This window comes from Chlorocebus sabaeus, chromosome 21 (assembly GCF_047675955.1).
Source record: "Chlorocebus sabaeus isolate Y175 chromosome 21, mChlSab1.0.hap1, whole genome shotgun sequence".
Classification (NCBI taxonomy): Eukaryota; Metazoa; Chordata; class Mammalia; order Primates; family Cercopithecidae; genus Chlorocebus; species Chlorocebus sabaeus.
The window spans coordinates 93,842,527-93,866,356 of record NC_132924.1 but is presented as its reverse complement, the minus strand read 5'-3'; the positions used below and the strand labels follow the sequence as shown (position 1 = coordinate 93,866,356).

Sequence of the window (23,830 nt, the reverse complement as noted above, 5' to 3'; positions counted from 1 at the left end):
TTTCCCCTTTATTTCACATGATTCACATATATTTAAGAACTTCTGAAAAGCCATTTTGCTAAATTATTGTGAAGTTTTCTTTTTATGAGGGTTAACTTGATAAATATCCAAGTTCCAGACAAATAGATTTTTCATGACTTTTAGAGCTCTCAATATTTTAAACATAATTTTAGTTTTAAAAAAATGATTGTTCTCATTTGGGACTTTGAAGTCAGTATATCGTTAATGGCATGGTCTAGTCAGAAAGACCTTGGTTAAAATCATAGCTGTGCTGCTTACTATTAAGTGAGTTTCTATAATATACATAACCCCGTTAAGTCTTGGTTTTCTCACCTGTGAAATAGCGATAATAAGAATACCTATCTCTTCAGGTTGTTGAGAAGATTAAATGACGTCATAAGTTAGATTTCATTTAGCCTATGGTTATTAACAATAACATTACAAAGTATAGGTGCTTTTAGCATTTCTTACCTAACTGCCATGTAGCACTGCACCCAACCATCTTCTCAAGTGGGGACTGTATTCAGATGTTTAAAATTTGGTGACTTGAAGTTAACCATTGATCTTGCTTCAAACCAAGCTCTTCTTCCAAGCAGTTTCCTTGTGATTGAAGTGACATTCCCAGATGGATAAGTATTTAATTTCCTTCAATTTATCTTAGTGTTAGGCCGCAAAGCATTTGAGAATTAATATCTTACATGATAGATAGCAAGATCTCTGCTCACTTGCTTTGTCCTGGATATGGGCAGAGGTTCAAGTCCAGGACAATCTCCAAATCTGACTCTCTGTATACAACTGTTGAGATGGTAAAAATTATCATTGTAACACAGATTTCCTGTTTATTTAAGTGCTTCCTAACTTTGTTTATTTATTGTATATTTGTGCTAAAAACAACACAAAGAGAAAATAAGCATTAGGAAATTTATAGTAAGTTATGTCAGCTACTGTCCTGAGTAGATGCTGCCCAGAGCTTGTTATTTTCTGGAATTTGTGATGTAGACAGTGATAATCCAGGTTAAAAAACAAAGTGAGTTTTTTTTTTTTTCTGATGGGAGTTCCACCTAGATGGACAATGTACAAGTACTGCAAAAGATAGCACATTTATTTTTAGATTTGTTGCATGGTAAGTTTCCTCCTCCATTTTCATAAGGCTGTTTTGTGTAAATGGAGATGGTGAAGACCTCTGAGAACGTGAAAGAGTTTTTTAAATCCCTTGTATTAGTTTGCTATGACTGCTTGCAGATGGCCATCTTCTCCCTGTGTCTTCACATTGTCTTCCCTCTATATGTGACTATATTTAAATATCCTCTTCGAATAAGAACATCAGTCATATTGGATTAGGGCCCACCCTAATGACCTTATTTTAACTTAACAATCACTATTAAACACTCTATCACCAAATGCAGTCACATTCTAAGGTACTGGGGGTTAGAATTTCAACATATGAATTTGGGTGGGGGACACAATTCTAGAATAACCTATATTGCAGAAAGCAACTTTATCAGGTGCCGGTTTCCTTTGCTCCTCATTCAGTGCAATTCTGTGCACTTACCTCAACTTAGCAGACTCTCACTTAAGCCCTGTTGGCGTTTATTTAATACCTTTTTAGAATACTCACTTTAAAAAATGTGTTCATTTATTTATTTTAACATAGTAGTTGGAGCATAGGCTTTGGAATAGACTGTGCCACACTCTGGCCTGTAACTTTAGCAAGCTACTTGACCGTCAAAGGGCTCAGTTTACTCATATGTAAAATGGATGGTATTTTCTAGAGCTTGACACATTAGCAAGAGTGGTACTATCTCACAATACAATATTAAAGGAGACAGGAAAATGACAAGGAGATGTAGACTACAGTAATATCTTGGTATGATGTTGGGCTTACTTAAAGGAGTTCTCAGAAAAAGTTTCAGAATAAATTCAGTATCTTCTGTTGAAGACGGGCAATTCTATACAAATACTTACTAAAATAAAAATAAGTTCATCACTGAACATTATATACTTATAATAAGAAAGAACATTATATACTTATATTTGAGAAAGTCATTTATGTAGAATATCTCATTCCCTGACACAGCCATATAAATAGGCTGTTCCATGCTGCATGGAGTTAGAGAGTTCCAAGAACTGTTCTGTCATCAACACAGAAAGGACTCATGTCATTAGCAAAGGAGAGAAATGAATTTTCTCTGAGTGTAAGGATTTAAAAAGATGGACGTGGAAAGTTAACATTTCCTTGTTTATGATTTTTATGAAGTGAAGTCTTTATACTACATATATTATTTAAGGATATTTAATGTATTGTGTGAAATATGTAATGTCAAATTATTGACTAAATTTGTGATGTTGATAGTATACTCATGACTTCGAGAGCAAGTTTAAAGAAGAAAAATATATGGAAAGTATTTTTTAAGTTTCTCAAAATTTTCGTATTACCCATACTGTTCAGTAATTCATCATTTATAATCCTCTTAAGGTGATTTTGTTTCTGTTTAAAAATCAGACATTTAGACCAGTGTAACAACACAGAATACTTTGTAGTATTTTTGTTGTTTCCTTTTGCATGAGAAGTCCAGAATTCTTCAAAATTAATTTTAGTTAAATTTTGAAATGGTGGGGAATTGTGATATTTTATGATACAATGTGAAACCTGAACATAGATTGATCTGTTGGACTGCGTAATTTGCATAGCCAGTCACTCGGCAGAGTTCTCAGTAACTGCCCATAGTCCTTGTTTCTGGCTAGAGGGGAAAGAGCAACCTCCCTCTCTACTCAAGGACAGAAAATTATTCATCATAGATAATTGTTCTGAATCTAATTTATAGAGGTCCTTAAGCAGTGCTTTCAAACCTTGATCAGAGAAAGCTTTTGCTAATCTTTGGGGAAATGAGATAAAAAAAGAAAAAATGTCAATATAGTTTTTCTTAACTCCAATTTTATTCAAGCTAAAGGCACACCATTTCTTCTGAGACTGTGGTAATAGAATATGAACATTTATTTCAAGAACCTTAGTTGAATAAACACTAGTTGGCCAGACCTATGTTTATTTCTTAACGTTTTTGGATATTTTACTAGCTGAGGAATCGATGTCTGCTAACTTTTTGTGATGTGGGCTTTGGTCGACACGTTTTTACAAAGATTACAGAAACTTTTAATATAATATTTGAATATGTTGAGCAATAGAAAAATTTGATTAACTGGCCCTTGGTGGTTAGAGGTTTAATGATAAAGATAAGGTATCACCTACTTGGGTTTGTTAGTGTGTATGTTCAGTCTGTTGCTATGTATAGTCCCTTGTAGACAAGCTTAGAGTTAGGGAGTGAGTCTCAGTCATGCCTGATTTGTTTTTATGTGTTATGGGCATTATTACTCAGAATTCTTCCATTATGCAGTGGTTAGCCATGGTGTTCCTTTACTACATTTCTATCATCAACACAGACTGTACACATATCATTAGGTGATGACAGATGTAGCTCTGGGTACAAAAATTTAAAAAAACAGAAAAAACTGATGTTTAATCTCCTATAAGTTAAGAAAATAGTTTTGTGGTTTCAGAGGCTGACTAGTGATTTTTTTTTTTTTTTTTTTTTGCAGTTTAAGTGCTGTGGAGTGGTATATTTCACTGACTGGTTGGAAATGACAGAGATGGACTGGCCCCCAGATTCCTGCTGTGTTAGAGAATTCCCAGGATGTTCCAAACAAGCCCACCAGGAAGATCTCAGTGACCTTTATCAAGAGGTAAGGCCATATATGGTTAATTTATTATGGATGAATGTTTTCTTAGGAATAACTTTAAAGAATCAACAACATGCCAATGAAATTTTCCTTCTCTGTCTAAATGTAAAAGGCCTTAAAATTTTCTCTGATATGGGGAGAAGAAGAAGAAAGCTAAAAAAAAAAGTATAAAAATCTAAACACTAATCACATTTTAACAAAGGGAAGTAGAAAAGACCAGGTTTTGTAATTAATTGGATTTTGAACTATTTTGTTTTGAATCAAGTTCCGACTGCTTGGGGATCCTTTGAAACAGACACAGACAGAGTATGTAGCTCACACTGGATATGCAAGAAATGCAGGGTTTGGAGTTCCTGGGCAGAATACGTATTTTAAGACCCTTCACATAGACCACCAACACATAGAAGGGGAGAAAAAAGAACCTCTCCAAAGAAAATGCTACTGTGCTACTCTTCAGCTCCCCCTGCTGGCTAATGATTAGTGATGCCAGTTTTAGTTCACTGATTGTTTTCTGCTCACTGGCAGTAAAGTCAATCCGCATGTGCCCAAGAAATGTACATACTTGTGTTCTCTGGGAGAACTGATCAGAATAATCAGTTACTCCATTTTAGGAGAAGTTTTCCTATTCATTCATTTTTACTGGTGATTTTTAAACTTTGTTAGCAGTAACATTCTATTTTCAAATTAAAACCTAAGACCGCACTGTCCTGTACGATAGCCAAATAGATACATGTGACCATTTGAATTAAAATTAATGAAAATTAAATGTCTGTTCCTCTGTTGCACGAGCTATATCTCAAGTGCTCAACTGCCACTTGTGACTAGTGGCCCCTGTCCTGGACAATGCAGATATAAGACATTTCCTTCATCACAGAAAGTTTTGTTAGGCAGTATTTATCTGGAATGGAAATGCAAAATGTGAATCAGATAGAAAGGAAACTGCTTAGGCTAAGGGGTTGGGATCATTCCCCAGATACATCTCTAGTCAAGTACCTGGTATCACAAGGTGCTGCTCACACTATTCATAATATAAAGCGTGTATATATATATATATTTATATATTTATATATAGTAGGGCTATAAAGAATGAACACAAACTACATCAGGATTTATAACACATGCATTTTGATATATTTCAAGGTAGTTATCTTAGGAGGTTATGCTTTTTTTCCCTAGGAATACTACCATTCAAAGCATCTCTTAGACTGTCTGCCAAAGCAGTTGTTGAGATGGGCAGTCAATTTATATTGTAAATTAATTAATTTGGATGTTGTAATTAATTAAAAGAATGCTGTACTACCTACACAAGTGATCCATTATGTTCATGTCCTAGATATGAGTAACTCTGGGCTGTTACTCATATCTCAGAGGACAAGAATATGTCACCATTTAAGGATATCCAAAATAAAGTGCTTTGGACTCTGAAGGCATGCCCCAAAGGAGAGTGCCAAGTATTTTTTAGGAGTTTAAAAACTGTTATAATTTCCTAGAGCTGCCATAACAAAGTCCCACAAACTGAGTGGCTCCGACAACGTAAATTTATTGTCTCAGGGTTCTGGAGGCTAACTCCAAGATTAAGGTGTCATCAGGGCTGATGCTTCTCTCCTAGCTTCTGGTGGTGTGCTGACAATTTTCCCGGTTCCTCGTCTTTTAGAAGCATCACCCTGATCTGTTTCATCTTCACATGGTGTTCTCCTTGTGTGTGTGTCTCCCAATTTTCCCTTTTTATAAGAACAACAGTCACATTGGACGAGGGGCCCACTTTCCTCCAGTCAGACCTCATCTTAGTTACATCTGCAACAATCCTACGTTCCAATAAGATCACATTCTGAGGTACTAAGCTCTTTAACATATGAATTTTGGGAGGACATAATGCAACCGATCACAAGAATTATGGAAACAATTGAATAATTCAGGCTTTTTATTTTAAAAGATGATCAGAATACTTTTTGTCATACTCACAGTGCTGAGAAGCATTGTGTTTGGATGTTACTGTTTTATACAAACTTTGTTTAGAAACATTTGGCTTTGAATGAAAACGAATACACAAGATATAGTTTATTGAACAGAAAGTTGTTGGGTTAGTGTCTGTAGGTTCTTGAGTGATTATGGCACTGAACCTAGTTCTTTTGTTTTGTGTGAAAGCTAAATATTGGCTAGTGTTTGTAGTAGCAATCATCAACTAATAAATGCAGCAAACTCCTGCTTATTCCATAAAACAGAAAACAGTACTAATATTTCTGAGGTAGTGTTATATAGAAATATATTATGGATATTCGAATATACTATAACTCACTATTAGACATTAAAAGAACAGATGGCTACAGTACAGGTAGAAGTATAGATGTCTAAATTGAAACCTACTAAATTTCCTAGTGTGAATTGTCCATCTGCCAGTTTTTACCAGTAGTAAGTCAATATGGACAATTATTGGGCCACAACATTATGATATAATTTGTATCTGCTTTAGTGATTAATACTGATGATATGATTATAACTACTGTTGATCATGAGATCAACTTACCAGATCTTCCCATAAAGTCTGAATATGGACTAATTCTCTTCAGTTTTACTTTATTTAGCTGAAGACTGTCCTTCATTAAACATTTAATATAATTTTATTGTTGTAAAAATACAATTCATCTTGACTAGTTTGTCTTAGATTGTTTTTACTAATAATACTACTTTATAATGGGATGCTTTACTTTCAGGCTATCTATAATTGCTTGCTCCATGAATTTTGAAATTGAAACAAGCCATACTATTGTGCATGTGCAAGTTGATAGCCCAGATTATTTTGAAAATTCCTCATATTTTTATCTAAAGAATTTTATTAGTAAGCTGGCATTGGCAGCCATGAGATGTTCTTTAGACACAGACTTCCAGCTAAGATGGGGGCTTATTATATCAGAGTAACCTGCTTTTGCCTTTTACAACTAATAACATATACTGATATTGGTAATGATAGAGTATGCAATTATATGCATAGTTGACTTACAAAAGAGGATCATATAGTAGTTTTATGGCATAAGTACAATTAAATCCATAATTAAAAATAAGACATAATTCCACTTTGCCCTGGAGAACATATGTTTCCTAATTACAGTGTGTCCAGAGATCGTTCAGTAGGAAGATGAGGGTTTTAAAGGGAGAAATAAGTGAGGAACAGCTGGAGGTATTTGGGATGTTTATTCAGAAGTTGAGAGCACTGAAGGGAGATAGTTGAGATGTCTTCAAATATTTCAAAGTTCATAATTCAGAACAGGAACTAGACTTACACATTGTTGCTCCAAGGGCCAGAAGTTACAGGAAGGAAATTTTGAATCAATAGAAGGAAGACCTTGCTCATCAAAATCCGTCCAATTGTGAGACAGGTTATCTTGTAAAATAACGAGTGTCCCATCACTAAAAATATTGAAGTCAAGGTCAGATAACCATGTCATTGGTAGTGTAGAATGGGTTTTTAAATTAAGAATGAATCCAGACTAGATGAACCACAAGGTCTCTCTTATCTTTCATATTCTGTAAGCTCAGAGATAAAAACTGGCTTTCTTCCTGCAATCATTCTTCAGTAGTCTGAAATCAAGGAAATAAATCATTCTCAACCATCTGGTGGCCTGCATGGTCCCTGACCCAATAATATTTTATGACGCATTTGGAAACCTGTGAAAAATGACAGCAGAAATATAGCGACAATTGCACATTTAGAAACATTCAGGAGCCTTGTTAGGTTTGGCACACAGCTCTTCAAATATCCATAATAAGCTACAAACGTATATGAAAGTATACGTTTAAAAATCTGTAATGAAAATACCTCTGACCCTCAGTTTGGAGCTATCACATTCACTCATTCAAAATGATGATAGGATAACCAATATTCATTCAGAATTTTTGTGATTGCCTACTGGGTTCCATTTGCTTTTCTAAATGCTTAGGGATATAGTGGAGAGTGTTGCAGACAAAAATCTCTTCTCCTTTGTAACTTATATTCTGGTTATGGATACGTACATTTAACAAGAAAAAAAAACAGCAATGGAAAATAATTTCAGATGTTGGTAAGCACTTTGAAAACTGAACAGGGTAATGTGCTGGAGTTTTGTTGGTAAGGGAGTTACTTAAGATAGATTGTTAGGAATAGACCCTCTTCTGTGTGGGTGATATGTGAACTGAGACCAGTTGAAGCAGCCATGCTGGGGAACAGTGTTTTTGGCCGAGGAAGCTGCAAGTATAAAGGCCCACCCTTGAGTGGTCTGGGCCCATGATTGCTGACAGCCCACTCCCATGTTCTTTGGAATCGCCTGTGTAACCACACTCTAAATACGAGGTGTAAGACTTGGCCTTGGCAAAATATCAGACTCAGATTTAAGTTGGCAAAGCACAAGCCTATGGTATCTCTTGTCTTCTCTCACGTGCTGAGTTTTTCATCATATCGGTTACCGAAGTGCAGTGTCTTGACTTGATTTGGAGAAGAGAAGCATAAATCAAAGACATAAAGACAGCAGTTAGAAAATCAGTCTTTATAGAGCAGGGACTCTCAACCTCTTGCCCAGGGACCCGGGCTCTTCTTGGATGGACTTCAAGGAAAAAGTGATACTGCAAAAATTGTTTTCAACATTTTATATCCATTTTTTTTTCCTAGGAAATAAGAGCCATAGCTTTCATCAGCTCTTCTTGGGGTTCCATATGTAAAAGAATGAAAAAACACAGTTGTAAAGAATAGTTGCAGCACTTACTGTCTCAGATAGGAAACTTAGCATAAATAGCACCTCTAAAAGGCTGAAATGCCATTTTCCTCCTCTCTGTGCTACGTCAAGAAAAATAAATGGAAGTAAACAGGCTCACAACAGGCTCTGCTTCAAATGGACTGACTCAAAATGTAAAACAAAGAGGGACAGAACGTCAACTAAAATATACCTCTAGAGACATGTTTCTTTGTTTAGTAGTTAGAAGCTTTCTTCTGTTCAAATATATTGGATGCTTCTTCAGAAAAGTAGTATTCCCGCAGATTTATGTAAGGGCTGGACACAGACATGTCCTCCACACTTGTGTACCTTTGGGACACCTTTCCTTTAGACCCTTAGACTTTCTGTGTTCTATGTGTTGGTTGTGAGTTTTAAATAATCTTAATAATTTCTACTTTGGCAAACCCATGTGTGCCTCTTTATAAGTTTATTTATTTCTCTCCCAGTGCTAGAAAACATCGATGAATAAAGGAAATTGGGAAGTACAGGGGTGTGGTTGTGAAGGGACGTGACCTTCTTCTCTGAGTCTTGGCTTACAGGAAAAAGAACCACATGATGACAAGTGGGTGTGGGTTACCAGTGCTCACAGGAGGCAAACAGACTTGTAGAGGTGCTACTCCAGGTCAGAAGTGAGAGTAGCTCATGTTGCTAAAGAAAAAACAAATCATTTAATGACACTTGTTAAAGATGATAAGGAGCCGGTTACGGTGGTTCACGACTGTATTCTCAGCACTTTGGGAGGCTGAGGCAGGTGGATCACTTGTGGTCAGGAGTTCTAGATCAGCCCAACATGATGAAGTCCTAACTCTACTAAAAATACAGAAATTAGCTGGATTCTGTGGTGCATGCCTGTAGTCCCAGCTACTTGGGAGGCTGAGGCAGGAGAATCGCTCAAACCTGGGAGGTGAAGGAGAATCTCCTTAAACCTGGGATGTGAACCTAGGCGGGGAAGCTTGCAGTGAGCCTAAATTGTGCCGCTGTGCTCCAGCCTGGGTGACAGAGTGAGACTTTCTCTCAAAAACAAAAAAATGATGAGGAGGAAAACTTTATTTCAGCAGGGATTATCGGGATAGGAATAAAGCCACTGCAGTGTGGTCTTGCAGTAGGGGAGACAGATTAGGCTCAATTCAGAATACAACATGGGAAAGTGGGAATTTATAGTCAAGGAACAGGTTGGGGGTCAGAGGATGGAAAATCATGAAGAGGAAACATAGTGGTGAGGGATGGCATTCTGGCAAACCTTACCTAACAAGACTTGTACTGAAGGCGGGCCAGGGTGATCAGACATCTCTTGGACGATGGGTGGAGAAGGAAGAAGCCAGTTAGATATCAAGGATGATAAAGTATGAAGAATGGGGAGTCTCTGTAAACCAACTTACCAGGATTCTTGCTAAAATTGAACAATGCAGAGACAAACACCAAAGTCCAAACGTCAAGGTTCGGTTGTAAAAGAACTCATTGGAGCCTGAATAGAGTTTGGTCATGGAGAGAAACTTTATCAGTGGTGAACCATATGGGATGGGCTGTTTGAGGGTTTTATTCTCTCAGTTGAGTGTTGTACGATGTTTGAGTTGAGAGTCATAAATTCACACTCTGAGCCCTCATCCTGATTAGAAATACTGCCCTCACCTGTACTTGTTTTGTAACCAATCTTTTTTTCTGGGCGATGTTTTAGTTCTCAACACTTTTTGTTAACACTCCTTTCCTGCTAACATCTTTGACCGATTAGAAAGATGAGCCAATAGTGTATGTCTATTTGTTTTGACTGACAGAAATAACTTTTGCTTTATAATTTTCATATACAACATTATATTATCATAAATGTTTCCTCGTCACTCCTGAGCCATAAGTGGAGACCTGACAGAGTGGTGTGGGAATAAAAGGCCATGATTGGGGGTAGACTTGGCCTTCTGGCAAGCTCCACCTAGATATAAGGTCAACTGTTTTTTCCCAGACAACCCAGCTCTCTGGTTATTAGTAGGATTCTACTTCAGACCAAGTAAATTGCCACGCTTGAAAAAAAAATTAGGGGCAAATATTAAAAGAGAAGGCCGACACAGGGAGTGAGAGGTCATAACTTAGACTTCCAGCTAGGTACTGGCTAGTTACACCAATATGGAAGTTGGTCAAGTCTGCCTAGAACAGATTCCCCACATCAGTGACTAAAAGAAAAGGTAGGAATTAGAAAATCTTTAAGTCGGCACAAAAAAAGGGAGCATGAGACACAGCAGGCAATCCTTAATTGCTATTGTCTTTATGATTGAGATACACAATGGGAACACATAGCAGTGGTAGTAACTCTTTGGGCTTCTAATCTTAACGAATAAGTATCTGTAAGCCACATGCAGAAAATATTAGGGTGGCACAGGGCTGAAAAGGGCATTCCCAGCCAAGAAACAATGGGGCAAAGTTAGAGCTGGAAGCAAGAGAGCACGGCTGGAGCACGGGGTGTGAGAAGGGCCACGTTTACAGGGATACAGAGGGCAGGGGTTGGATTCTGAAGAGTCCTGTATGTCCTGATAATATGTGGGTATTTTATACTGAAGTCTGTGAATAGTTGCCAAATAAAAAGGGAAACATATTCACAAATTTGAGGCATGACTATAAAAAGACGGTTTAGGACAATGTAGTCATAGGATTCTGATTTTTTAATAATGAAAGTTTGTTCTCAGATAAACATCCATAAAGCCTCCTGCTCAGACAGTCAACGGTAGGTAGTTTGCAGTTTGCAGGCTCAGTGATTATTTAGATGGAATACCTCAAGAATTTCCATTCTCAGGGTTCTTTTATATAAAGTCAAAGATGCTCCCTCCTGTCTCTCTACTGATTTCATTATCTCCTCTGCAAGTAGCTGCTGATGGGATCTGGTTGACTCTGACTTGCCGTGGTATTTGTTTTATCATTCAAAGCCCTGCGGGATCAGTTTGGGCTTGGTAGGGGGGAAGATCCGTTTTTATCTTCAGGCTTTGCTTGATCGTATCAGGTCTTAAACCATTCTGCCAGTTTTGTTTCAGGTATACAAATGCATTCTTCTTCGCTTTCACTCTCTTTCTCAACATCATTCAATTGTGAGTTTCCTGTTCTCTATTCTCTATTCAATCAAATGATATTTCCTTTTGGACTCTATTAGTAGAGACTTGCAAATTTTGCCCTTAAAATTTATGGATGTGAAAGCTATGATAGTATTTTGACCTGAAAAGCTACCTTACGAAATAACAGTTTTAGATTTAAGCTTAAACATCATGCTGTTGGCATTGTAGAGAATGAGTTGAGGTGGTGAATTTAAGCTGAGGACTGGGTCTTAAGGCAGAGAAATTGAGGTAGGAAACTGTAGCAGATAACTCATGCGATGGTAGGGGCTGGAATTCAGGTTGTGGCATTTAGTATGGAGAGGAAGGAATGAATGTGAAAGATATGTCAGCGGTAGAATGAACAGGACTGGCTTATAAATTGGCTGTGGGGAGTGAACGACAGGAACTTGCAAGCATTCTTGACTTTGATTTGGACTCTCACAGATGAGGAAGCCATTTACTGAAGGGAGAGGTTAGAGTTGATTAATTTCCTTTTGGAAATACTGGATTTAAGGTTCTTGTCAGGTATTCCATTTGCAGAAACCCAGGAGGCAATATGGGCTTCAGAGACAGAACTCAGATAGAGATACAGATTTTGTGTGTACTCATTAAGGAAAGTGCTAACTCAAAATACAATGACTTGGATAAGCTGGGAGTTTATTTCTCTTTCATAGACCAATGACTTGATCTACACCTCCAGGCATCTCTGCTGCACAAGTTCATCCAGGGGCCAGAATGAGGAGACAACTTTGCCTTTTAAGTACCTTGTCTTCCAAAGTTGGTCTCCAGTTCTAGTCATGGAGAGAAAGAGAGTGAGAAGGAGAACTCCCAATGCATGAAGGCCTACACTCATCACCACTGTTCAGATTTTGTTGGCAGGAACTCACATGACTTTGCTTAGCTGCAAGGGAGGCTGGAAAATGTAGTCTGGCTGGGAAGCTATGTTCCATTTTTTCTTTGTTTTTTTTTTTTTTCTTTTTTTATTTTTAGATGGAGTCTCACTTGCTCTTTTGCCCAGGCTTTAGTGCAGTGGCGCGATCTCAGCTCACTGCAAGCTCCACAGCCTGGGTTTAGGCCATTCTCCTGCCTCATCCTCCTGAGTAGCTGGGACTACAGGCGCCCGTCACCATGCTGGGCTAATTTTTTTGTGTTTTTAGTAGAGTTGGGGTTTCACCATGTTAGCCAGGATGGTCTTGATCTCCTGACCTCGTGGTCTGCTCGCCTCAGCTTCCCAAAGTGTTGGGATTATAGGCGTGAGCCACTGTGCCTGGCCGGAAGTTATGTTCTTATATAAACATTAATTACTGTGGATCAAATGGAGGACAGACTGGGTGGGTAGGTGGGTGGATGGACTAAGTTTACACAGGTGTCATCAGTGTACATGAGGCAATGAAGGTATGGAGGGAAATAAGACCACACCAGGAAATGATGCAATACATGCAGCCAAGGACAGAACTCTGTGACCTGCCAACACTTAAGGGCAGAGATACTGAAGTTTTGAGATGGTGACTACATGGTAAAGAGCAAGCTGAGTGTAGACATTTTTTTCTTCTACATCCCAGTTCCCTTATCTCTACTTAGATATTAATAGTACCCACACCATTGTAATATACAAAGATAAATTGAGATATGACATGAGAAACTGTTAGTATACCACTTACCACAGTGGTAGCTGATGACAACAATAACAATAATTTATTAAGGTATTTATTGAAGTAAGTAGAAAATGTATTGATCTATGATTAGATTTTTAACTAGCTAAATTGCCCTTAGTTTTGCTTGAAATGACAGGGAAGTGTGTATTTTCTGGTTATGTGCGTTTGTGCTGGCTGAAGGTAGATTTTCAGGTCAGAGTTTTTGGGACTTGGTCCAGTTTCTCTCTTTGCTTGTTTTAACACCCTCCAACTTCTTATAGATGCAAATTTAAGGTACCCAAATGGGCCCCCATGAGAGAAAATGTGCGCAGGAGGGGTTTGTGAATAAACTCTGCTCCGTCAGCCTGCTGGAACTGACCTAACTAGTGAGCACGGAGCCTTCCAGGATTTCTGACTCTAGCCTCTTTGTAACTACATTTTTTTGGTAAAAATGAAAAATGATCAGTAAATGCAGCCTTTTACATTTCTTTATTCTACCTATGTAATAGGGATATTGTGAGGGTTAAAGGAGATATGAAGATCTTTCATATATTAAGAAATAATAAGATGACTTTTTTCTACTGCATTTTCTATGCACAGATTTAGTTATCTTTCCGTTCTCCTAAGAGACAGCTAAAGAACAGAAAGTCTTGTAGTGAATTTTATTGCTTGCTGCTTTTTTTTAAAGGAAGCATTATTTCCCTGCAGAGCTTAAGATTATCAGTGGAGAACTTTTGCTCTAACCTGTTTAAATCTTGTGAGCTCATTAACTGCTATCATTTACTTCAATTCTAGAAGACAGAGGATTGAAGATTGTATATTTGCATCTGATAATTGATATAGGTATTTCAAACTCAAGAGTGATGTTTATTTACAAAAACATTAATATTGGCATGTATCGGCACCTAGATTTTATTTATACTTTATCTTGGTAAGCACATTAAAAGGCTGCCCGACTTTTTGATGTGGCCTGTGAATATTGAGTACTGAAAAGCCATGGGTGTTCTTCCAATTTTAGAAACTCATTTTGGAGATAGATCAGAGAATAATTTCAAGTGTATAATTTCCTCAAGTGAAATGAGGCATCCTGACATGCTTTCAAATAGATTCCAGGAAATGTAGGGGATTTGTGATTTTTCTTTTGATAAAGGTAGTGTTATTATTTACAGCTAATGGTTGACAAGAATTTTAATATTGTAGCAAGTAAAGTAGGTTGGCCAACGTGTCTTATTCATACCTTTGAATTATCTGAAGTTATTAACATAGGGCTAACCTAGCTTTTTTTAGGAAGAAAGCATTTTCAAGTAAAATTAATTCAGAGTATTTTATTTTGAGAAAAGCAACTAAGTAAACTTCGGTTCTTTCCTATTCTGAATAAAATACTCTTTGTGAAATGAAATGCAGTTTTGAATTGTATCATTTGTCTCTCTTTTTACTCTACAGAAATGTTTGTTTATGCAGCTAAATATCTATAAATAGTATAATCAATACATATGAACACATCTATGTTTTTTATCTAGACTTAATGTCTTACTTTTCAAGACAAGCTCACACTGAAAAATGTAAACCTTATGCATAGTTATTTGACTGGCTCAAAATATGCTCAGGGTTATGTTCAGGTTGAATTACTTCAATAAGAATGATTCAGAACAGAAAGAAAACCCTGGAGCTATTTCAATGAAGAATTTACAGAGTGACTGAGGAGGTCAATCATCTTACACAGACACATCTGGAAACATACTGACTGTCCTCTCAAGAAGAGAACTATTCTTTCAAAGCTGGTTCTTAACTTTAAGTACTTGCGAAAATGATTCACTGATATTCAGCATGACACCTGTGTTAGGCAGTTCTTGCATTGCTACAAATAAATACCTGAGACTGGGTAATTTATAAGAATAGGGGTTTAATTGTCTTATGGTTCTGCAGGCTGTACAGGAAGGGTAAATGATAATGGTTTCTGCCCCTTGGGAAGGCCTCAAGGAGCTTTGAGCATGGTAGAAAGCAAAGTGGCAGCAGGCACATCACATGGCCAAAGCGGGAACAGGAGACAGAGATGGGGGGTGGTGCGATGCAGTTTTTTTTTTTTCTACTTTATGTTCTAGGGTACATGTGCACAACGTGCAGGTTTGTTACATATGTATACATGTGCCATGTTGGTGTGCTGCACCCATTAGCTCGTCATTTACATTAGGTATATCTCCTAATGCTATCCCTCCCCCCTCCCCGCTCCCCACAACAGGCCCTGGTGTGTGATGTTCCCCTTCCTGTGTCCAAGTGTTCTCATTGTTCAATTCCCACCTATGAGTGAGAACATGCAGTGTTTGGTTTTCTGTCCTTGCAATAGTTTGCTGAGAATGATGGTTTCCAGCTGCATTCATGTCCCTACAAAGGACATGAACTCATCCTTTTTTATGGCTGCATAGTATTCCATGGTGTATATGTGCCACAATTTCTTAATCCAGTCTGTCACTGATGGACATTTGGGTTGGTTCCAAGTCTTTGCTATTGTGAATAGTGCTGCAATAAACACACACTTTAAAGAAACAGATCTTGTGAGAACTCCGTTATCACCAAGAGGATGGCCATTCATGAGGGACCTACCCCCGTGATCTAAACACCTCCCACCAGGCCCTGCTTCCAACACTGTGGATTATATTTCAACATGAGATGGGTGGGGACAAATGTACTAATTTTATCAATGCCTGTCTGCTGCAAGTTTCTACCTGCCTAATGAGTCAGCAAAGAAATATTTAATTGCATGCCTATAGAGAAATTTGTGCTTTTACTTATATAATTATACTCTATCTTTTAAAATTGAATTTATTAAAGGATATAGGGCAGTATACAACAAAAATACAGTAAATTAATAATAAAATAGAAACAGAATTGGAAAGTCAATGTTAAAGGAAAGAGTAAGTAGATGTGCTTAACATGAAGACAGACACAGTTGCTGTGGCTGAGTGTCCTGTTTGCCTCTCAGCTTTCTGACAGCCTGGGTGAAAAGGAGAGACAATCATCACCATAATTCTAATGTTAGGAGAGCAAACATTCTAACCTCAAAGGGAGCAAAATTCTAAATATTTTATCCAGTGGGATTTTATATCTACTACTTTATCGAGAAAAAATATCTTTAATATCATTTTCCACAAATTTTATAGAGCAGTTTCTTATGGTGTTTTCCAGTACATATCCTTAAAATATACATTGGTAGAAAATAATATGCAAAGGCATAAGTTAATATATTGCCAGTTGGCACATTTTGGTGACCTGGGTTGACGGATGGACATAAAGTACTATAATGTCAACTGATTTCATTTCTTTTAGATAATCTGTAGTTGACACCTCTTTTGGAGAGACTCTTGATAGAGAAGCATAAAATATAGTTTAATGAATTCTGATGACAAGTTTAAGGACTGAAATTCTGCCTTGTTTGAGGAGTTACCTGTATGCTTTTTAAACAAAATGAGGAAATGATCACCTGATATTTTGCCATAAAAATGGAGGAGTCTAACTAGGACCTTTGCTTGGAATAAAGCATACTTGCCTACCTGAGTGTGAAGATAATCTTCAGGGACCAGTGATCTGGAAGGACACCAAGTCCCAACTATGTGAAATGTCAATACAATTGCATGTCTACATTTCTGGGCAACCGAAAAAGCTTTTTTTGTCATTGGAATCCAAAGTCATTTTCAATAACCTTGATTGTCTTAATATTTCATTGCATTTTATATTTTTTTCAAGTTACAAATCAATGTCATTTTCAAAGAAACATTGACAGAATCAACACAGTCTAGAAAAGGATCGACAGAATGATGAAGTGTACAACTTTTGGAAAACTTGAAGACTAGGACTAGTTAGCCTGGAGAGGAGAATAGTTAAAGGGAAAGAGATAATTAATTCTTCAGCTGTGACTCTCTACCTTATGGAAAAGGGAAGGGTTGAGAGCAGAGTTAGAACCAGTGCATCCTTCCTTACGAAGAAGTCAGGTTCCAACAAGGAAGTGCTTGTTAAAAATTAGTGTTGTTCCAGTGTGGACAGGACTGTCTAGTGAGGCGGGGAGTCCCTCTCATTAGAACTGCAGTTTCATTCATTGTTTTTTTATTCCCCTGTGAGTCATACTTTCTTGTTTCTTTGCAAGTCTTATAACTGTTTTTTTTTTTTTTTAAGAGAGCAGGATGTTTTAAATAATATAATGTGACAACTCAGAAAATCAGATTTTTCCACCTCTCCAACGTTTGATGTTGTTTATTTGTTGGTTCGATAGCATTTTCTAAACGAATTCTCTAAAGGCTGTATTCTTTGTCACATGTGGTCATTGAAGTTTCTGCTCAGTTAGCTTAGTGGTCAGTTAATGAACGGACAGAGATTTCCTTAGATGCCTTAGATGCCTAGAACCAGCGAGTCTCCTGGCCTTTACCAAGGGTGCACAGAGCTTCAAGGTCAGCCCGAGGAGAGATCTTAGGATCTTTGCAGATCTTTCCTGGACCTATGCACAGTTCCTGAATCTAAGCACAGCCCTATTCATGTGTGTAATTTCCGAGATCCCCACGAATATGCCAGAGCTTTGTCAAGCCCCCTTGTGCACAACTGTTACCAACTGCCTCAGGCAGCCTCAGAGATCAATAGTTACCTCTAACTGTCGTTGGAAACCTCCTAGGCGGGGAGGGACCGGAGGCTTTCCCTAGTCGAGCTTCAAGTTCAGGTTAAATAAAGACATCCTTCTGAGTGGGGTCTTCCAGGGAACCGCCAGATCAGCCATACAATAACAATCCTCTGGAAATGGGGTCTTGAAGGAGCTGCAACCCCATTCTGCGCCCTCTGGTGGCGGCTAGGCTGCCAGTTCTCACTAGGATTGCAGGCTCTTGGCTTTCCAGGCTACCAAGCGGAGCAGGGATGGGAATAGGGCAAATGAAAATTCCATAGCGCTTGCTGTTCCTAATGAGATTCGGCGGCTTTTCGTGAATAAACGCTCCTCAAATTGCTGCAAGACTTTGGTTAATTTCCAGAATTCTAGAAAAATTGAGGCTAACAGTTTTTTGCCAGTGTTTTCATTGCTTACATGAGTAGAGATTCTTTGGAGGTCCTTTCCATGCCAGTTTTGCTATGTCACTGTACAAGTGCTTTTTTGCCATGTTTTTAAAAGATAAAAAGTTGAATTCATTACTTCCAAGGACCCCTCCCATTCTAGAGTGTTCCGTATTAATACGTCTCATTCCCCAACCATCCTAGGTGATAGAATTTACTGTACCATTTTAAAAATAAATATGATTGTTTAAGATACACTGAAACAGACTTTAAACAGCGCCAAGATATGAAACATAATAAACTTTACTTAATTATCAACTTCTGCCTTGTTTTATTCCCAGATTTGAAAAGGAAACATTACTTTTCTGGCACAGTTTCTTAGCTTAAAATGAATTAGTCTAAAGGGGTAGGAGATCTTAAGACAATAGAGATACAATTTAAACCCCAGACACTATTGAAAGGGTAAAAATCAAGTAATTTACTGACAGCATTTCACAGAATTGAATCATCAGCATATAAATTTATTGAGTGGTTTACTTTTTTGAATAACTAATACATTGTTATTAATTATAGTCACCACGTTGTATTGTAGACCTCTTGAACTTATTCCTCCTAACTGGAATTTTGTATCTTTGGTTTATCTCTGATTCTTTTGTTGTTTTTTTTTTTGTTTTTTTGAAATAGGGTCTCGCTGTGTTGCCCATGCTGGAGTCCAGTGGGGTGATCTCAGCTCACTGCAATCTCTGCCTCCCGGGTTCAAGCAATTCTCATGTCTCAGCCTCCAGAGTAGCTGGGATTACAGGCATGCACCACCATGCCCAGCTAATTTTTGTATTTTTAGTAGAGACAGTGTTTCACCATGATGGCGAGACTAGTCTGGAACTCTAGACCTCAAGTGATCTGCCCACCCTGGCTTCCCAAAGTGCTGGGATTACAGGTGTGAGCCACCATGCCCAGCCAATTTACCTCTAATTCTGAAATCTGTTATAATTATTATTACTAAAATATTAATATATTCATGCTAATTCTTTATTCACTAAAGGTCCATTTTTATACTAAGTACTGAGAACATAGGTAAGGAATCAGCTAAACATGATCCAAGGCTGTTTTATATCCATTTCTTCAAAGATAGATGTGAGAAAATAGTGCCACATTATTTGGTAATGATGTTAAATGAAGTTGCTATGCAAATTAATTTTCCAGATGTCTGAAGCCAAACCTTTTTAACTTAACAAATTTTGAGGTGACTCTTCCCAAACTATGTAAAACATTTCTCTGCTTCATCAGGAAGCTAATGATCTAATGTCTCAGTAGCAAGTAATCATTTTGGACAGTTATCTCATTGTCCTGTAAAACAGTGGCAGCCACCTTGCTCTTGTAGGGTAGAGCTGAGCAGAAGTACTCACTGGTGACATAATGCTGTGCTTCTGGTATTTTCATACTCTTTCATGAAGTGTTGTACCTCATATTTTTCCATTAATATCTGCTAATCATAGATTTTCCATCTATTTTTAATTTGATCTTTCTGCTTTATAATCTGTGAACTGACATGTGAGACAAGAGATTGTACCTGTTGGGTTCTTAACATTTATGAGGCACTATTCTAAGTGTTAAAATGTGTCTGTGCATTTAATCCTCCCAACATCTCAGACAGGTAAGCACTATTATCATCTATGTTTTTAGACAAGAAAACTGAAGCACAGAGAGATTAAGTAACTTGCCCCAAATCACGTAGGAGTTCGTGATCTTAACCATTATACTATACTGTTGAAGTGGCATTGTCCATCCTGGGTAATACCCAAGGTTAGTTGTCTCAGGCCAAGGAAATCAAGGATGTGAACACACAGGGAGTGAGGTTAAGAGTGGAAGTTTAATAGACGCAAAAAGAGAAGAGCTCTCTCCTGCAGAGAGGGTTCCTGAGTGGGTTTTCTGGTCCACAGCAAAATGTAGCGGGTTTTATAGATAATCTTGAGGAGGCAGAGTCTGATTTACCCAGGGCACGAAAGATTGGTCGGACCAGGTGTACCATTTGCATGGTGCGTGAAAATCTGGCCACCCCCACCCTAATCTTTTATTATTCTGATGGGTTCTCTACTTGGCTGGCACCATGTTACCTGTTTCTTTACTATATACACAAAGACAAGGGAAGATGGAGCCTCCATGTTGAACATACCTGGCCCCCAGGTAGCCCTTTTCTATTGGCACAGCTGCTGGCATTCACCTGTGCAAGCTTCCCGCTTGCTTGTCTATGTCTACAGCTCGATTTTTCAGGCAGTTCTTTTAATGATTTTGGAGCTGCTTTTTGTTAGAAGGGAAATTCCGCCAAGGACTCTTTTACCCTCACTATCTGCCTAAATAATTTATATCTGCTGTATCACTGTGTCATTTAAAAATGCTTCTTAAAATGACACATAAACCTAAGAGTGAATGAGCTCTCATAGAGTATTTGAGTGGAACTGTTTGAAAAATACTTAAATTTTGGTGAGTTGTCTTTGTGATGTCTATGTTCGTTTCCCACAGAATGTATGTGTATGTCTGTATTTGTGCAAATTTCTTGTGTTTGTATCAAATAGGTTAAGGTGGCCAGAGAAGCAACTTTACCAAATCAGTGTTAAGTATTATTAAATCATGAACATTGTGTGCCAGATCTGGCCTAATGCCTCTTTGTGTGTTTGAAGTTTCACTGGAACCCAGCTACATTCATTCATTCACTTACCGTCTATGGCTGCTTTCTTGTGACAGTGGCAGGGATGAGTAGTTGCCATAGAGACCATATGGCCCACAAAGCCCAAAATATTTACTATCTGGCCGTCTGAAAAAAGAAAACAAGTAAGTCAACCCCTGCTTTAGATGTTGGGTTTTATACCAGTGAGTCTCAACTTCAGGTTTTGAGAAAGACAAAAGAAGGCTCATTGGAATGAGCTGGACGGGCTTTTCAAAAGCTACACACTTGCCTTTCTCCTTCTCATCAGCTTTCCCTGTTGAGAACCACTGTCTTAAACTTTATGATCCAAATAGTCTGATTTCATTAACTGATACAGATTGTTTGCTTTCATTAACTAGTTTTGGCCTTCTGTAACATATCTAAAGTAATGTTGACCGTGTATTTCTTTTACAGGGTTGTGGGAAGAAAATGTATTCCTTTTTGAGAGGAACCAAACAACTGCAGGTGCTGAGATTTCTGGGAATCTCCATTGGAGTGACACAAATTCTGGCCATGATTCTCACCATTACTCTGCTCTGGGCTCTGTATTATGATAGAAGGGAGCCTGTGACAGACCAAATGATGGCCTTGAAGAATGAGAACTCTCAGCACCTGTCATGTCCCTCAGTAGAACTGTTGAAACCAAGCCTGTCAAGAATCTTTGAACACACATCCATGGCAAACAGCTTTAATACACACTTTGAGATGGAGGAGTTATAAAAAGAAATGTCACAGAAGAAAACCACAAACTTGTTTTATTGGACTTGTGAATTTTTGAGTACATACTATGTGTTTCAGAAACAGGTAGAATAAAAATGTTGTCATAAAATAATACCTAAGCATATACTATTCTATGCTTTAAAATGAGGAGGGAGAAGTTTCATGTCATGAGTCACCACCTGGACAACAATTGATGCCCTTAAAATGCTGAAGACAAATGTCATACCCACTGTGTAGCCTGTGTATGACTGAACACAGTTATGTTTTGAGGCAGCATGGTTTGATTAGCATTTTTGCATCCATGCAAACGAGTCACATATGGTGGAACTGGAGCTACAGTAAAGGTTGATTTACTTCTACCAACTAGTATAGAAAGTACTAATTAAATGCTAACATAGGAAGTTAGAAGATACTAATAACTTTTATTACTCAACGATCTATTCTTTTGATGCTAAATAAATTATACATCAGAAAACTTTCAATATTGGTGACTACCTAAATGTGATTTTTGCTGGTTACTAAAATATTCTTACCATTTAAAAGAGCAAGCTAACACATTGTCTTAAACTGATCAGGGATCTATTTGTATATAAGTCTGTGTTAAATCTGTATAATTCAGTAGATTTCAGTTCTGATAATGTTAAGAATAACCATTATGAAAAGGAAAATTTGTCCTGTATAGCATCATTATTTTTAGCCTTTCCTGTTAATAGAGCTTTAATATTCTGTCCTGGGCTTATATTACACATGTAACTGTTAATTTAAATACTTAACCACTAATTTTGAAAATTACCAGTGTGATACATAGGAATCATCACTCAGAATGTAGTCTGGTCTTTAGGAAGTATTAAGAAGAAAATTTGCACATAATTTAGTTGATTCAGAAAGGACTTGTATGCTGTTTTTCTCCCAAATGAAGACTCTTTTTGACACTAAACACTTTTTAAAAAACTTATCTTTGCCTTCTCCAAACAAGAAGCAATAGTCTCCAAGTCAATATAATTCTACAGAAAATAATGTTCTTTTTCTCCAGAAAAATGCTTGTGAGAATGATTAAAACACGTGACAATTTAGAGATTCTTTGTTTTATCTCACTGATTAATATACTGTGGCAAATTACACAGATTATTAAATTTTTTTACAAGAGTATAGTATATTTATTTGAAATGGGAAAAGTGCATTTTACTGTATTTTGTGTATTTTGTTTATTTCTCAGAATATGGAAAGAAAAATAAAATGTGTCAATAAATATTTTCTAGAGAGTAATGACTTGTCTGTGCCTATTTTTTAATACATTACAAGCACTTAAGCCACTTGAGATTATCAAAGGGAGAAAAACATGAGAAAGAATGATTGCATAAAGTATTAATATTGATTTCCAAACTATAGAACAGACCTATAAGAGTACGTATTTTCACTGAGAAGAGTCAAAAAGATGCCCATTTATTTTTCACTTTTGCTTTTTAGCTAAATGTTAAATAATATACTTGTTTGAGATAATATAAAAATATGCCCATTTGTGTTAATTTATCTTTTCAATGTTTGCATAATCACAGTTTTATAACTATTATTAATTTTTAAGAGAATATGAGTCTCTTAGTTAATTTCAAATTCTCTTCAAATGAGTCAAGGAATACAATACTTGAAATTGACTGCCATAATTAAAATCTTCCATAGATTTTAATGAAAACTGAGTACAGTACTTGTTCAATCAGAGCCAAAAGCATCCCTTCTAATAACTTCCTCAATGCCCCAAATCCCTGTAATTTCACCTAAAATACCCACGTAACTGAGATAGATATCTATGAGTTTTGTTTGAATTATTTGTATAATGGTCAAATTTAGCTGCTTCTTTTTTTAATATGTCTTACAGTCACAGAAAGAGCAAGCACATAATATGTTGGACTCAGTAAAATGAAAAGTCCTCAAATTACAAAAGTTGCTTTCTACATTTTTAGACCTCAGATATTTTGATGTATTACCTGATTTACTGCCCTCTAGATTGGTCAACATAAATTTAGACAATCATTTTGTATATAATACATTTGCTTAATGGGAATGAATGACATTTATAGCAATAGCCCACAAAGCCTCTTATGGTAGCAGTGCACCTGGAATAATAAAACGGCAAGGGAGTTAAAAAAGTGTATTTAATGCAGTAGAGCTGAGGGAGTTCACTGTTTGGGTACATTGCAAACA

At 37.2% G+C, this 23,830-nt stretch overlaps 1 protein-coding gene across 2 annotated transcripts in view; it reads left to right on the top strand.

Moving 5' to 3' along the window:
* Positions 1-22,897, top strand: part of TSPAN12 (tetraspanin 12) — a 71,450-nt gene extending 48,553 nt beyond the window's left edge. For both annotated transcript variants that reach the window (XM_007982707.3, XM_007982708.3), the window contains 2 exons: positions 3,595-3,738; positions 21,326-22,897. In XM_007982707.3, coding sequence (XP_007980898.1) covers positions 3,595-3,738; positions 21,326-21,631 — 450 coding nt within the window. In that variant the 3' untranslated portion in view covers positions 21,632-22,897. The remainder of the gene's footprint in view (positions 1-3,594; positions 3,739-21,325) is intronic.
* The last annotated feature ends 933 nt before the right edge of the window (positions 22,898-23,830 follow it).